Below are 16,785 nucleotides of genomic sequence, written 5' to 3' on the forward strand. Positions count from 1 at the left end.
CTACGTTAATTTCTAGCGCTTCTAATTTCTTCATTATAGCCTTGACCTTCTCCAGTTACTCCTTGCTTCCATGCCCAACTTTTAGAAGGTCAACAATGATATATCGAAGCTTCTTCTTCTTTTCTTTCAGCAGATCCATGTCTTCATCCCCCTTGTCTACCTCCCTCTAACCCCTCTCTGAGTCTTCCTTCTTATTTACATGTGCATCATCCTTTTCTCTCTGGCTAATGTAGTTGATCTCATGCCCCTACCTACCTTCTTGCCAATCAAAAAGCTTAGAAACATCACCCACGAGATGCCTATACTGATTTGCAAGTTGCTCATTCTTTAAATCTTGGCAATCTCTCTATCATAAGCCCCCTTGTCAATCACCTTGCCAGTATTTTGCTCATGAAACTTCCCAAAGATTGACAAGGCACTTATGTAGTATGACAGGCCAAGGCCCATAAATCCACTCCACAACTCCACATTTCACACCTCATCCCTACAAATACAATTGGCAAATTACATCACAATTGAATTTGGCAAATTACAAGGCATAGTACTTTTCTAATCATATTAACACACCACCATTGCATAGAGACTATAACTCATGCTTCATATAATTAACTAATTCATTGATTCTAGTTCAAGTGCATTTAGGTGTTATGCATGTCAGTGAGCACTAATAGTACCTCCAATATTTTAGGAACTACTTTGTCCACTCTGTATATTCAAGTTCTTAACAAACTGAGAGACACACTAAACAGATAAAATACAAGTAGATTCTACAAATTATGTTTCATAATCCACTTGGCAAATTAAATAGATAATTTTTGTTATGCATGCTGGAAATGCGGTTAAATTCAGTTGCATAAAATACAAGTGCATGTTGCAAACTGAAAGACACACTACACAAAATATGTTCAATGTACATATGTTGTTCAATGTGATGTTGAATTGATCAATTTTGCAAAGTTACCTACTCCTAGTACTATGCAAATTCAGTTACATGTGTTGCCTAGGTTCAATGAACACTGCACTTACCAAGAAACTATGTTAGATCTGACTTATGTTATGGGCAAAGAATAAGCTAGTAACTCACCGACACTAGACATCCATAGGATCTCCTCCCCATGTTGATTCCTTCAAAAGCCACACACTTGTTTGGACTCAGGAAGTGTAGCATGAATTTAGGATATGAATCCAGCACTTGTCCACAGAAAGAGGGCTCTACATTGGTGTCAGGGGACTCCTACGGGCACATTACACCAAAAATCAATTGAATGCAATTGGATCTGAGGTTAAATCGATCAAATACCCAAATCAGGATACCCTAACCCTAGGGCGCAAAAAACTTATGAAATGATCTGAATCCATGCTGGTGATGTCAAGGTCATCGCTTGTGCTCTCCTCCTCGTCCTTCCATGGCGGCATTGATTAGAGGGGGCAAGCATTGGATCCGGTGGCAGCGGCGAGCTCAATGGAAACAAATAAAGTGAGCGAGAGACAAGAGAGTTAGGGAGAGAGACGAACAACTCGGTATGGTTTTGACTGGGGTCTGATCTCATGGTCTAACAGTCATTAGCGAATGTGCCGTCTCTCCCCCTACGCACGTGGCCAGACTAGTGGGCCAGTTATGTGAGAAAATAGTTCAATTTTTAAGCACGCATCAATTTGGGTTTTCTGAAACGAAAAAACACTTTTGTGGTAGGTATCAGTCGCGTTTTAAAACGTGATAGTTTTGAGGATCCCTAATCTATGAAGTGGTAGTTTTATGCTATTTAATCAAGAAACGACTGTATTCTTATCAATGTAAACCCTGGCCACTGCCATCCAGCGGACTGCTTCTACAGTGTCCTCAACTACCTCCTTGAACACAACATCATCTAGATCATCTTCTTTTAGTCCTAGCCGCTGCATCATAGTCTCCAAGTCTCCCTATCTACCCCACTAGACACCGAAGTAGCTGCCACCACCATAGACAAAATTGTGGATTGGATCCAACGAACACAACCATAGAACACCTCACGAGGAATCGCAAGGCCGGGAAGCAGGTCTAGCCTGCCCCTTGATCAGCCCGAACAGAACCAACGAGGGAATTCGGTGGCGATAGGGACAAAAAATTTAACACCGCCCAAGTCGGCGAGATGAACCTAAAAGGCTGAAACCTAATGAGAGGGAATTGTTACCGGTATATGTGGACTCTCCTGGAATTTACTCTAACAACTTAACTTAACGATCGGCGTCCCTACAGGCCAAGACTAGTTGTATGTACTCCCTCCATTCTTGAAAGAGTGTACTTCCAACTTTGTTGGAAAGTCAAACTTTTTTATGTTTGACCGTATTTATACAATAATAGACCAACATTTATGCTATCAAATTAGTAGCATTAGATTCATGATAAAATATATTTTCGTGATATACCTATTTGGTTTCACAAACATTGACATATTTTTGCACAAACTCGGTCAACTTTAAGATAGTTTGACCCTCCAACAAAGTTGGAATTACACTCTTTTAAGGACGGAGGGAGTAGATAAGGAAGCCAATGCAAATCCACACACCGGTATATGTTTATGTTGTATACAAAAAATGTATAAATGTGAATGTATAAATTAGATATTCATGTGTAGTAAAAATGTTAATCATCTCTACGAAAAATGTTTGTGACAAATATAAAATGCGGCACATTTGAAAAGAAATGTACATGAAAAAATGTTCGTATAATTCAATAAAAATGTTTCAAAATATATATACATTACATTTAAAAAACCTTCACAAGTCTCAAAAGTTCGTGACATTTTCAAAAAAAATGTGTGTATAATTTTTTAAAAAATTACATAGGTAAAAAAATAGACGGTTTTATCATTGAAAATTGTTTCAACATGTATAGAAATTGTTTGACACATATTTGAAAAATATATTCAAAACATGTTTGTGTAAAAGAATATGTATTTAAAAAATATTAAACATGTATGAAAATTAATATAAAATATTTATTAAAAAAGTAGACGTGTGTTTAAAAAAGCAAAAAAGAAACAAAAAGAAAATGAAGATACCAAAACAATCCAACAACACAACAAAGAAAACCAAAGTATAAAGAAGAAAACCGTTAAAAACAAGTAAAAAATCGAAAGCATAACGAAAAAAAAGGGAGCCAAAAAAAACATAAAACGAAAAAAAAACGGACTGAACCGATCAAGCTCAGCGACCCGACGTGAACGAGCGAAGAAGGCATCAAATGAAACAACCAGTGGGCCGGCCCGTAGTCGTCCGCCCTTACACGACTCCTCCTATTAGGAATCGGTTTGTCTCAAAAAAAAAACAAATTAGGAATCGGTATACCCCCTCAAAAAACAAAATTTAGCACGCCCTCATATATGATATACCCCCGATCGACACCATAAAATCGTCCCCTATCTTCCGACGAGCGCCTGCCGCTCCTCCGACTACTAGCAACCATGGAGATGGAGGGGTCCTCCTTCCCCGCCTCCTCCTTCCAGCCCCCGGCCATCGCTCGCGCCAGCGCCCGGTACGCCCCCTGGGCTCTCCTCGACAGCAAGGCCTACTTCGCGGCCCTCGAGAACGACACCACCGGCGAGGCCACCACCAGCACCGGCCACGCCGTCAGGGTCACCTTCTGCCTGGCCCCGCCGGCCATCTCCCACTTCTGCGTCCACGGCCCCGGGCTCGACCGCGAGGACTTCACGATGGAGCCCCAGGTCCACTCCTCGACCAAGGGCCTCGTCCTCCTCCGCTTCGCCTTCACCATCGGCCCCCGGGCCACCCACCGGCACTCCCGCCTCGCCGAGTACTACGTCTACAAGGCCGGCCGCGGCAAGCCGCCGTCGCTCACGCCCATCCCGCGCACTCCTCCGGGCACCGTAAACTCGTCCTACATCTGCGTCCTGCCGCTTGACGACGACGACTCCGGGGAGTTCCTCCTCGCCGAGCTCGGCATGACCAGGTCCAGCTCCGACTACGAGCTCTACGTCTTCTCCTCCAAGACCGGCGAGTGGACCATCAGGCAGTTGCGGCTGCAGACACCTCCCGGGGTCAGGGACGAGGACCTGCCCGGCCCTCACATGGACAAGGTGATCGCGCTCGGGGGAGGCGCCGTGGGCTGGGTGGACCTCTGGCGCGGCATCGTCACCTGCAACGTGATCGACGAGAACCCCGCTCTGACTCTCATCCCCATACCCGCGTGGGACGGTAAGCTGCGGCGGCTGGCCCGGGACATCACCTGCTGCAGCAATGGTTTCATCAAGCTTGTCGACCTGGACCTCCGTTTCAAAAAGACCATTGTTGATCCTAACCACAAGACTCGCAAGGTGACCGAGGATCTCGACAGCGTAGACATCATCTACGATTCAGACCTGCTCCTCTACGACGACGATGCATGCGCCGAACACACTTTTGTGAGTGATGGCTGGAAGATCCGGACGTGCTACAGGCATACTTCCTGGGACTACTGGCGCAAGGGGCACGCCGTCGACATCGATGAAATCTCGGTCGACAACCCCGATCACTTTACGTTGCTCCCACAGCTGTGGGACGCTGAAGCTGGGAGACCGACACTGAGGAACTTGCTTTCCGCTTTCCCTACCCTCGGCATTGGCATTGGCGGCGACGACGATGTTGTTTACCTGATGTCTAAGGTGACATATGATGATAAGAACGCGTGGATGGTCGGTGTTAATCTTGGAAAGAAGACACTGGATGTGGTTGTGTCAGTTTCTTCCGAGAGAGTCGGTTATTACGAACCGGACTTCCTCGCTTGTGGATTCTCCGAATATCTGAATGCGACGCCAAGGTAAATTTATTTCCTTTGATCATGTTTGCCTAGATCTGTTCGGTGAACCCCTGAACAGGATGAAGATTTTCTGCTAAAAATAGTTGTGTAATTTCTGAGTTCACCACTAGTTATTCTACCCGATGACATCTCACATCTAGTTGTTGTTATTTGCTTCAGCAGATGCGCCGATGAAGTTGCCAGCGCACCGAATCAGGCTCAGGATTATCATCTTTCATCAGACAATGTGGTATGCTATGATCATCTCAATTTTTGATCGATGTCCATGCGTCCATTTGCCTATCTACATGCAGAAATTTTATAACTGTACGTTTACAGCCACTGCAGCAAAACATGTGGAACAACAATGGGCACTACTACAATGGGTGTTTCGATGGTTATGGCACACAGCCAAGCAACTGCTATGTCAACTACCAGCATCCACCTGCATGCTCGGCAAACTTGCCACAACCTCTGCATCTCAATTTTGCCTCGTACGGGCTAGGTAAACAACATTGGCAAAGCTTCTGTTGTCTAATTTTACCCAAGCATTACTCAACGAGTTGAACCAAAAAGTAGCTGGAGTACTAACACTAAATATTGCTCAAGTGTTGGTTTCAAAAGCTTGTCTTGTGACTCTACTAATGGTTTCATTTGCTTGCAGGGTGCGCCTATCAGGTGAACGCCCAGTCCATATGCTACCCGGTATTGTATACTGATGCCGGTGGCCGACTATGGTGGGTCGCTCTGCCGCTGGGGTCGGCGCCGCCACCCTCGATTTCCCTAGTGCAATGGCAGTTCCCACCCAACCCGGGCCAACACCTCGCTCGTATCTGCCCTAGCTCTGCTTCTAACAAGTCTTCACCGGCTTGTACTGTGAAAGGTGAACGAAAAATACCTGGGTAGGGAAATGGGGAAGTGAAACTGAATTGGAGAGTTAACTCTGACGGTGAAAAAGAAGAAAAACAGTTTCTAGCCATTTTCTTGGCAGTGAATGGTAAAGGTTGCTAGCCCCACGTTTTATGCTCGCAGAGCTGCTGCTCTCATATTTGTGCCTTGGGTGTCGTGATAATTCCTGGCCATGTGGCAAATCCAATACTAGTTGCTGCTAGTTTGCACAAAAAATACACTACTCACTCTGTAAACTAATATAAGAGCATTTAGATCACTGAAGTAGTGATCTAAACGCTCTTATATTAGTTTACGAAGGGAGTACTAAACAGCGAAATAACAGCGACAGGAGGACCAGGAGCAGTAATTTTATGTGTTCGTCATGGCCAGCGCAAAGGGACTTCACAACATTCTGAGATAATACATCTTGTCAATCGGAATGATAAGAAACCCCATCCCAAGAATTTGAAACAAAAATAAAAATGAGAGCAGCCCTTCTCCTTTCATGATACCCATCCGTTGGTCACACACAACACGATACAACATTCCTCCACATCATAAGCACAGAAAAACCGTATATATTGATAGGCTCCCAGCATATTCAGCAGCACTCGTGAGTAATTTCTCTGGGGCGGCACATGATCTACTAGAGTTATCCCCGCTTACAGTCCTCCACGGCAAAATCGCATTCGACAGGATATGGGGTCAGGCTATATATCCAAAGTTCAAAAGGAAAATATATATCACCACTTCTCTCCTTTTAGCAAACGCTCGGATGACCATTTATTTAAGGCAGGGCTCCACAAAACCGACAGGCCAGTGCAACTGCTGAATTACCACCATTATCCCCCATAGCTCAAAACGAATTTTGTATTCTATCGCTAACCTTCAGTCACCAGGAAAAACCTATATCTCACAAGACACGTTAACCACGCCACGGCACAGCACAGCACCCTTGAACTTTGAAGAAAATTAATTTGCAGCTTCAAAGAAGAGCACTTGAGGTTGTAAATGACCTTTCTCACACATAATGACCACATCAGCCCAGCTACCAATAACCTACACAAACAAGGAACAAACATAAGATGGTTTTTCTTTAGTAGGTAGGGTACAAGAAACAGGATGGGGGTTTCCTTCAGTGGATAGGTTTATATATCTTGTTACCTTAACAGTCTGGTCATCATACATGACCCAGTGCTCATCCTCGAAAGCAAAGCAATGATAATGCTGCCCGTAGTAACAAACCTGCATGTGTAAGAAATATCAAAATACAACTCGCAATAGATGCTTTAACTGATACGTTTCAATACTCTTGAATTACTGGAATTTAGTATAACTTGCAGAAATACAGCGATAGTTCAAGCTGCTATAATATGTGCCCCAATAGAATGATTTAGAGATGACCAAGCAAATACCAGTTTCTATTCAAAATCCAACTTGAAAAGACGCTACGTCATACCACAAAATGCAGAATAATAAGTCTAGACAAGCATGTCAGCATATGATACATGTAGCATTTGGCTAGTGCAGGTAACGTAGCACACCAACACATAACATTGCACTACCTCCTGTGATTCACAGGAACTGATTTGTAAAATGTTACTCCCTCTGTCCCATAACATAAGAGCGTTTTTTACACTAGTGTAGTGTCAAAAACGCTCTTATATTACGGGACGGAGGGAGTAGTTTTTTAGCAGTAGCGGCAGCATATTATAGCTACTTAAGTGGTACGTACTAAGTATACCGACTCTACTGCAATACAAAGGAATCCCAGCAGAATATGCTCACTGCTTGCTCTTTGTACTGAGGTATAACTTAGCCTAACCAATACCGCTGTAGTCCTATCATCGGGATTGTTTGAGGGCAACTCAGCAATACGCAATAGCACATTCGTATATGATACAGCGAGCTCTGAGGATAAAATATTAGCTACCCAAACATATTTACGATTTTTGTAACTTAAGTCTATCCTGTAGTGCATAGTGCAAAGTACAACAGGAACACTAGAGATCTTTTAGAGCTGCGTGTCTGACTTGCACCATAAGCAGAACACATTTACTGCAGGTTTAAGGAAGCAGCAATTAACAGTACCATCAGATCAGATGTCCATTTAAAATGGGAAAGAACATAACAGGTATTCGTAGCCATACCACTGACACCAGAAAATGTTTGCTTCCTTGATCTAGACCACGGTAGAAAACACTGATGTCTATCTCAGTCGAAATACCAGCCAAGGTTGCAGCTATGTCACCAACACTTTCTTTGCTGTTCTGCCATCCCAAAACTAAAAAGGAAAGATTGATGGGTAAGAGAACCGAGTCAATAAGTGATTTCATCGAACACAGGACACGCAAGAACTTACGCACATGCACACTCACACATAAGTGAATAGCAAATGTAGAGGATATGCGAGAAAAGGATTTATTCCTTTATCGAGATTGTAAACTAAATAGTGAAGCAGGCAATCCTACACTGCTAAAATGCATTTTAAGAGAGTATTACACGATCATCTTTTAGAAAGACTGGACTAAAAATGAATAATTGCATGTAAATGTATGTTTACATGCGGAAAGAGAAAGAAGATTACCAACTGTAAAAACATGAGGGGAACTAGAAAGAATGTGGTGTATATGATTTGGTTTTCCGCAACCGCCAACATCAGGATCACAAGCTAGCTGATCATTCATTATCACAGTCTTCAAAAGATCATCAAATGGATCTGGACACATCATCTGTAGCATGGAAGAAAATAACAATTTCAATCAAAGTACATCAAAAACCACAGAATACAGAGCAGACCTAATATAGCCCCCTCATCTCTTTCCCAAGCTAAATTTGCTGCCCTAAAACACCACAACCATTTACTTAAGGCTTCAACGTATCAAAATCTTGAGTCGCTTCTCTCAAGCAAATCCTAGTTTTGATTCTGCATAATATCACGGCAGCTTTGCTGCTTAACATGGCCACCAATTGCCAATGTTTTATGGGAGCTCGATATTGCCCAACTCTCCTACTTGATTCAAAGAGCGGCCACTATGATACCCGCAGGTGGCATGAATTCTCACCTTAGTCCAGATTTTTTATACAGAGGTAATACTCTAATTTCTTGACCATGGGACCCAATGCCAGCAAGGAAGTCAATGCCACGTGGGACAAAAGTATGGATTGTTTTGCACCAGGACATTCTGAAGGGTTATGACACATGGAAGACCTAAAGTACGCAACTTGAAGTTCTTCACCATTAAACTTGAGAAGAGTTGAGGGGCATAAACTGGACCCGTTCAGCCAGAAAATAAGGGGACACGAGAATAATAAGCATGAGATTCAACATAAGGAAAACAACTAACCTTTGCAGTTCGAAGTGAACTCGCATTGATATTGTGGAAGAATGAGGTATACTTAAGTCGTCTAGACTCTAATCCGCAACTGTGGCAGTTCATCCGTTCATAGACATCCATTCCAAAAAGGCAATGTGCAATGCAAAAATCGCTTGCACAGTCCCATGAGCCGATAGAATTGCTCTCATGAGATTTAGCATGGCAGTCAGCCCGAGAAGTGTACGACTTATGCAAGCACTCAAAGATCACACCCAATACCTCAGATGCATCATTCATTTGACCCTGCAATAAAAATATATTATACAATGGTCAGACAATAGTGATAATTTCAGATTAACAAAAGAGCCATTTTATATATCAGGTGGGAATTTGGATAACAAAATTATACAGAAATGTGCCCAGCACACCTAGCCATGGGATAACAGACAGAAATATACCTCCTGAAAGAACCTGTTGTTAGGATAGGATTTGCTCAAAGCTATCCTCAAAGAAGTAGGCGCAACGGCTTCTCCTTGCCCCTCAGATGCTTTGCTCAAGTCAACGAATATATTGTATAATGCACAGACAGCACAAGGATCCTCAATATGCATATGCAGTGATGATGTTTTAAGGAACTCGTGTCGAAACCGCTTCAAATGCCATAATGACTGCATATGGAGGAACATTATGTGAAAAAACAAAGTACACTTGCATAAGCTTCACAAGTCTTGACATTTACCTGGATAATCACATTCAGGAAACAATTGTATTCTCCAGCAGCATTTTTAAGGCCAGCCCCATACACTTCTTTCCCATTTGAAGCACCTGCTGCATCATCATTAGTGGAAGAATAAGTTTAAAGTAGAATTCCAAATTACAAACGACCAACATAACAGACATAAATGATCAGATTAGCAGGGAGCAGGGACTAAAGAGAATTAATATCGGAGTGTCGTGTTTATAGGATGAAACTAATCATGTAAATCACCATGTAGTAGCACCAGCATACAATCTAGAAATCTAAAATGATAATGAAGCCACAGGAAAATGACAAAAGGTACACTTCTAAGTCCTAACCAAGCATAGATCCTTCAAAATTGCAGCTTTTATAGGTAATATTTAATACACAGCCTTGCAAAATTACAGATCTTATCAGCTTTGCATTTGAATCCTACAATTCTGCATCTCTTCTCACAAACCATCTAAGTTGCTTCAGTGCTAAAGTCAAACTAGATGTCGCCATACAAATGCTCCAATTCAAATCAAACGGTTGATACAAGGAAAGAATGTTCCATGTAATCTAAAACACAACTACGCATCTGCAGCAATTAAAGAACACCTTAAAACAATATAAGAGCTTATTAATGATGCTAACTAGTTGTGGAAGAGATATATCCATGGGCTTTCAAGGCCCAAGACAAGAGATTGTGAAGAGAGAAAGAAAACAGCAGTTGAAGAACAGCATTGATGTACCAAGGCTTTGGTGCACTGCTTTTCTAAGGTCTTCTTCAAATCTTTTGTCAGAATCATCCTCGATACATACAATTGCAGGTGAGATTGCCCCCTTATCAGCTGGACATGAAAGGAAAGACCAATGAGGAAATTTCTGACATACTATGCATATATAACAAGTTTGCATTTTAGAAAAAATACAAGTTATATGCGAGGACAGAGCACAAAATTGGAAAGTAATATGCAGAAGCAGGACGTGGCTTTAGTGAACAAGGAAAAGATACAGGTGGGTGGTGGCTTGGTCAAGGACACGTACGTCAATAACTAATACTCCATCATGTTAACAAATGCTGGTTTGGATTATGTGCGCTCAAACATCGCTTAAAGAAGACTTTGTGAAGATAGGTCCATAACTCCATATGCACCCCTTCGTGAGTTTCTATATTTAAACAGATCAGAAAATCCATAGTACTACCAAAATGTTAATCGGTTTAACAGAAGTTTGCCGGTTTGGATTATGTGCACTCAAACATTGCTTAAAGATGACTTTGTGAAGATAGGTGCATATAAATAAAGACATTTTCGTTAGTCCATAGTACTACAAAGTATTAATGTAGACACAAATACAAAGTTAATCCATAGCACTACCAAAATGTTAATCAGTTTAACAGAAGTATGCCGGTTTGGATTATGTGCACTTGAACATTGCTTAAAGAAGACTTTGTGAAGATAGGTGCATCATATAAAGACATTTTCAGAAGTCCATAGTACTACAAAGTATTAATGTAGACACATATACAAAGTTTCATGAAAAAACATAATCATACGAGTATTGTGCCAAGAAGTCAAGAGATACCAAGTTATATAACAAAGAGATGTCCATATCTTTTTTGCTTTTGTACAGAACACATATGATCATGTTTTTTATCAAAAACACTGTAGGTGCCTAAATTATCATGGGTTCATTCTAACCTCTGCCAAACTTCTCCTGTCAGTACCATTTTGGATATTAAGATCGGACGCATGAAAATGATGTGTCAATTTGTCTCCAAAAGATGTACCGATCTTCCAATTCTAGTAGGTTTCATAAATGCGTTCCAACAGATACAACAAGAAAAATTGCAGTTGAACACTGATGGCGTACAAAAATGGCATGTTTTTATGAACTGGGGGTAGAGATGATAAGCGGAAGCAAGCCATGCATGACCATCCTCTAATGATTAAGTAACACGAGAACATGGTGCTTCAACCTGTTTAAAGACTTCACAAACTTTTAGGTGTACTCAGGAACGAATTTCTCATGGTAGAGCAAGAAAACATTCCACGAATTAGTTTTGAGTTTAAATGATAAATACTCCAGCACTGCTTGAAAGTTGAACGACATATACCTTCCTCAGCTTTGTTGGCATTCCATGGACCATCCGAAGAAAGCACAGGTGGCAACTCATTTTGTTTTCCATCCTGATAACTGTTACTAGAAAAGTCAGCTACTTTGCCAGAACTGCTCCATCTTGGAGCTGTTGTACCATTTTGTCGACTAGATGCACTATCATCACCATTATGAAGAGCACCTGGCATATATGCAACAACAAACATAAAATAGTTGGACCACAGTTACAAAGGGAATTAAAGGAGAGATTTGGACAAGACATTGCCAACAACCTTGGATGTATTTCTTATGTGGTTGGCTAGTACTGCTCTTAGACCTTTGGATAAGAGGATTAGTTGAAAGTTTTGTATTCTGAGCATATTTCCCAACTCCGTTCATTTTCAATGCTGGCTTAGTGAAATCCATATTGCTGCTGGTTAATGCATGTGCTCCCGGAGAGCGCAGTCCATTCGGTTTCTCCCTGCGATTGTTCTCAGTCTTTTGTGGCAGGTCCACACCACAAAAATCAGAACTAGAATGCTTTTCCCGTGAAGGAACTTTAGGAAAACGAAAATCACCAAACTTTATGCCTTCAAGATAAGCAGGTGAGAAATTATTGGGTGCACTTTGATGGTTATCCTGATGCACGCTTGAATTTACATCAGTTGAATAACCATTTGCCCCAATATCAGGAGCTGACGAAGTACTTCTGGACTGTTCGGCAAGATGCTTCTGCTTTGCCTCCTCCTCTATCCGCCTTTGATACTCCAAAGTTTCCTCCAGTTTTCTTTCCTCTGCTTCAAGTTGTACTCTATGCCTATGATCTTCCTCTTGTTCATTTGAGTAGTCATCACTTAGTGAAAGTTTGCCGTCGAAGTCATCACAATCAACAAGAGTCTGACTGCACATTTAACATGATCAGATAAATTAAAGACATACACACATGAATGTCCTAAGCCAAAAGAAACATGATGATGTTGAAAACCATGATCCAATTGCTGACTATTTTAGTTCAGACTGATCATGCTAAAAAGCGAAGAGAACTATTCAATCCTCACAATTTGTTTGACCACTATCTACCCTAAAGAGCTCTAATGATGAAAGGAGTGTGCTACTGCTAACTACAAAAAGATATGGAAAACAATGCACAACGTCGGATGAGGTTTACATGATTCAGCAGCTCTACAAAAAGGAAGTTTACGAGATCAGTTGATCTTGGTAATTCATTATGCAGATACCTTTTCTTGAGCAAATAATGCAGAAAACCTGTTATATAATCAACTCTGACATGGATTTAAACTAGTAGTGCTGGGTAACTACAAATATGCACAGGACAAAAAAAAAGCACTGCAAGCATTTCACTGGACAAGTCCTCTGGCAAGTGAAGGATGCTACACATATCAGAACATGGAGGGTACAAGCATTACTTACGCTTGCTCTGATGTTTCCTCATCTGCACTGTCCTGGCGAACAATGTATTGATCACTCCAGCTCAAATCCTAGAAAGTAATAAAGCGAGAAACAAAATTCAGTTGTGTACAAAAGCAGAGCATACAATATGATCATACTCATAACTACCTTAAGATCCTTAGATCTCCGAGAATCCTTCATTCTCTTCTTGTCCTTTGATTTCTCATGGGATGGTTTTTTATCACCCCCTTTGTTTGCATTCTTCTCAGCGTCTAAAGCAAGTTCAGCCAGAAAGGCGTCTCTTGCTGCATCAGATCTCTCTCTAGCATCCTTGTCCGCGAGCTCTTCCAAATGGTTCTAGATCACCACACAATAACCATAGTTAAGAAATGAACAAGACCACAAAGCAATAAAACAATCAGGTGTACAGGGATGCAGTATACAAACTCGCAAGAAGGATTTCAGGAGGGGGAGAAGAATTGATCGATAATCAACGAAAGCAGCAGGTTCAAGCTTGAGATCCAGTTGCTGCATCAGAGCTACACTTCGCATAATCCTAGCGTCTATCTTGCCAAGCTGCAAGTGGAACAGTTAAGAGATCAGACCATTATTGCATATTGAAGATTATATAATTTCTGCCGATAAATGCAGTGCCGGAAAACTAACCTCCGTAGTTACGTGTTCCTTCATCCTCAAAACAATCGTCGGCACAACTGAATCACTTGGGTGCATAAAGTCATGCAACCTCCAATCATCTATTGCTGCCCCATCAAAGTCACACTGGCGCGAGGTCATCCCAGAAAAACCTTCATCATAACCAAAGTGTGAGGTGCGAACTTCCTTCAAGACGTTTGAGATTGCATCGTACTCAGAGCTGCGAAATCTGGTCTCCAACAACTCCTCCTGACGGTTCCTCAGGAGCTCCTCGTATCCTTGATATGAATACCGGCCCCCACGGTCCCTTAGCCGTTGCTCCTCTTGTATAATATTATTCACAGCAAGCACACCCTCCTCAATGTTCAATTGTTCATGCTTCATTTCACAAAAGTTTTTCAAGGAAGATGCCTCCTTGTCAATCATATCAAGAATCTGCATCCCCTGACTTGTCCTATCAACAAGCATACAGTTCCACTCTGATAGCTGCTCTCCTACTGGAGGAGATCCAGCATACAACCATGAAAGAAATTCATCAGTATCAACATTCTCAGGACCAGACTTTGACTTCCCACCAAACACCCGGCCATCAAGGATCAGTGATGATGAAACAGAATCCAGCGTAACACCCTCTAGGATAGTGTTATTTTTGGGGAAACAATCTCCATCACCTAGTTCGCCATCCTTCTCTGAGGACCTACTAAGTCCACAGGACTGCATTAGGTCCTGCAAGAACTTGAGAACCTTTTTCAGTGATGAGGCATCCAAGAAGCAAATGCAGAGCGGCGATTCGTCAATCGAGTGGTTAAGCAACAATGACCCAGAAGGTATCCCTCTAAGTTCGTCCATGGCAAAATGTATCACCCTGCTCAGATGGTTCATTGAAATGTTTTTGTGCTTCACAAGGATTTGGAACAACGAGTGGATCCTCTCCAGAATCTTTGCTCTTTCATCATCATCAGACAGCGGCCACTTCCTGGCACCTTCCCTCATTACCACTCCAAAACCATCACACTCCTCATTGTGTGGCGAGGCTGAGGATTCTGAGGTGTCCGACTTGTCCTTGATACTCCAATTATCGGACGACATTGAATCTTTGTCCCTGTCTTGGCCGATGTTGTCCACTTGCTCATCCTCAAGCGCTTTGAGTGCCGCAGCAACATCCACCGGCCTCCAGCTCGAACCAATGAGCATTGCTGCCCAGTCAGCATCAATCTCCTGTGGCAACATAGCCTGCACTTGACGTGGTAGTGCACTCACATGCTCCCGCAATGAATGTGCCACGTCTGGGTAGCGCTCCTCACAGATGCCACATAACCAGAACTCCCAACACCCGTGTTCAGTGGCAAAATCTACCACCTCATCAAGCACGGCAGGTGCCGCAGCGGCAACATCTTTGTCCTTATGAGTTTTGTAGTACTCCTTGAGCTCAGAAATGCTAGTTTTCAGTAAGGCCAGCCTCCGATCGACAGGCAGAGCGGCCCAGAACGCACACACCTGATTCCTTTGGTCGGATGCTGATGAGGCTGCTGCCTTTTTGGACCCTCCCTTTCTCCGATCAGCACGATGGCCAGCCGCGGTGGACTGAGATGATGAGGAGGGGGGCTCATCTCCCTGCTGTGACTGTGGTGGTGAGGAGTTGAGAGCGGCGGCGGCATTGTGCTGCTGCTGCTGCTGCTCCAGCAGCCTGAGAGCAGCGACCTGCACCTCGATCTCCTTGCGGCGCTCCTCGACGGTCTTGGTAGCCTTCTTGATCTCGTTGGGGCGGCGCGGGGCTGGGGCCGCGGGGAGGAGCTGGAGCTCCAAGGGGTCATCCGCCAGGCGGAAGAAGCCAAGCTTGTCATCGGAGCCGCCGAGGTTCTTGACCCAGGTGGATATGGATGCGAGATTGGCCTTCTGGACGAGGTTGCGGAGCTCGGCCCGGAGCTGGTCGGGGTCGGGGGCGGGCAGCCTGAGGGAGTGGGGCTCTGGGTCGGAGGGTTCGTCGATCCTGAGCCCGCGCTCGCACTCGGCGATGACCTCCTCGTAGGCGCGGTTGTCGCTGGCGGCCTCGTAAAGGAGGAGGGCGCGGAAGTGGGCGAGCTCGAGGGAGTCGGGCGCGAGGTCGACGGCGCGGCGCGCGGCGAGGAGGGCGGCCTGGTGGTGGCGCGCGCGGGCGGCGGGGTCGGTGAGGACGGCGGCGGCGCGGGAGTGGACGGTGCCGTGGGCGCGGAGGAGGAGCGGCGACCCCTCGCCGTGGCGGGCGAGGGCGTCCTTCATGAGGCGCAGCGCCTTGGGCTGGTTGCCCCGCTGGAGGCAGGCGAGGGCCCGGTCGCACTCGGCCCGCACGGCGGCGGGGTCGGGGCCCGCCGCCGCCGCCGCCGGCGCATCGGCGAGGCGGAGGAGGGCGCCGGCGGGCGGATGCGGGGGCGGAGTAGGGTTTGGTGGGGGGCTGCGCTTCTTTCGGCCCATCGGGGGGAATGAGATTTGGGCGAAGCGTTGTGCGGGTGTGCGGGGCAATATATGCGTACCGCAAGGAAATGAAAAGAAAATGATGGACGCCGGAGGAGGATTTCCGATCCCCCTCTCTCTCTCTCTCTCTGTGGGCCTCCACCACCTAACGCGCCGGTAGGGGATGCGGATCGGGGGGAGACGGGCGGGGCGGGGGTAGATGGATGGGACGGGGCCGGGGGAGGGAGTCGTACGCGACGCTGCGTGCGCTCGTGTCAGCGTCACGCGCCTTTCTCCTCTCGGCTTCGCTTGCTTGTCCCCGTCTCCGTCTCCCACCGTCGTCCCCGACGAGACGGTTGCGGGCATGGCGAATCCTACCAAATTTTCATGCCAGGTTTAGATGGTTTTTCCATCTCCGGCAGGTTCTTGGAGGATAAGGTTTACTGTGATTTTTATCTTTTTTCTTTGATTGATGAAATGTGATGGCA

At 44.4% G+C, this 16,785-nt stretch overlaps 2 protein-coding genes across 3 annotated transcripts; one reads left to right on the forward strand and one right to left on the reverse strand.

Annotated features, from left to right (window-relative positions):
- Nucleotides 1-3,408: 3,408 nt before the first annotated feature.
- Nucleotides 3,409-5,680, forward strand: LOC123097051 (uncharacterized). Its single transcript, XM_044518822.1, has 4 exons — nucleotides 3,409-4,795; nucleotides 4,955-5,024; nucleotides 5,114-5,279; nucleotides 5,439-5,680. The coding sequence occupies exons 1-4, from the start codon at nucleotides 3,444-3,446 to the stop codon at nucleotides 5,678-5,680; spliced, it is 1,830 nt and encodes a 609-aa protein (XP_044374757.1). The 5' UTR covers nucleotides 3,409-3,443.
- Nucleotides 5,681-6,016: 336 nt separating this feature from the next.
- LOC123098539 (uncharacterized) lies at nucleotides 6,017-16,333 on the reverse strand. 2 transcript variants are annotated; one of them, XM_044520568.1, is made up of 14 exons: nucleotides 13,880-16,333; nucleotides 13,661-13,789; nucleotides 13,382-13,570; nucleotides 13,235-13,302; nucleotides 12,097-12,704; nucleotides 11,823-12,005; nucleotides 10,456-10,554; nucleotides 9,722-9,807; nucleotides 9,441-9,650; nucleotides 9,013-9,285; nucleotides 8,253-8,397; nucleotides 7,816-7,949; nucleotides 6,830-6,910; nucleotides 6,017-6,724 (listed from the first exon to the last, which is right to left on the reverse strand). In XM_044520568.1, exons 1-14 carry the CDS (start codon nucleotides 16,316-16,318, stop codon nucleotides 6,638-6,640), a joined length of 4,731 nt encoding a protein of 1,576 aa, XP_044376503.1. In that variant the 5' UTR covers nucleotides 16,319-16,333; the 3' UTR covers nucleotides 6,017-6,637. The 2 variants fall into 2 exon arrangements, with proteins under 2 accessions (XP_044376503.1, XP_044376502.1); XM_044520567.1 differs by having other exon boundaries at nucleotides 9,722-9,810.
- Nucleotides 16,334-16,785: the final 452 nt, after the last annotated feature.

Source organism: Triticum aestivum, chromosome 4D, assembly GCF_018294505.1.
Source record: "Triticum aestivum cultivar Chinese Spring chromosome 4D, IWGSC CS RefSeq v2.1, whole genome shotgun sequence".
Taxonomy (NCBI): Eukaryota; Viridiplantae; Streptophyta; class Magnoliopsida; order Poales; family Poaceae; genus Triticum; species Triticum aestivum.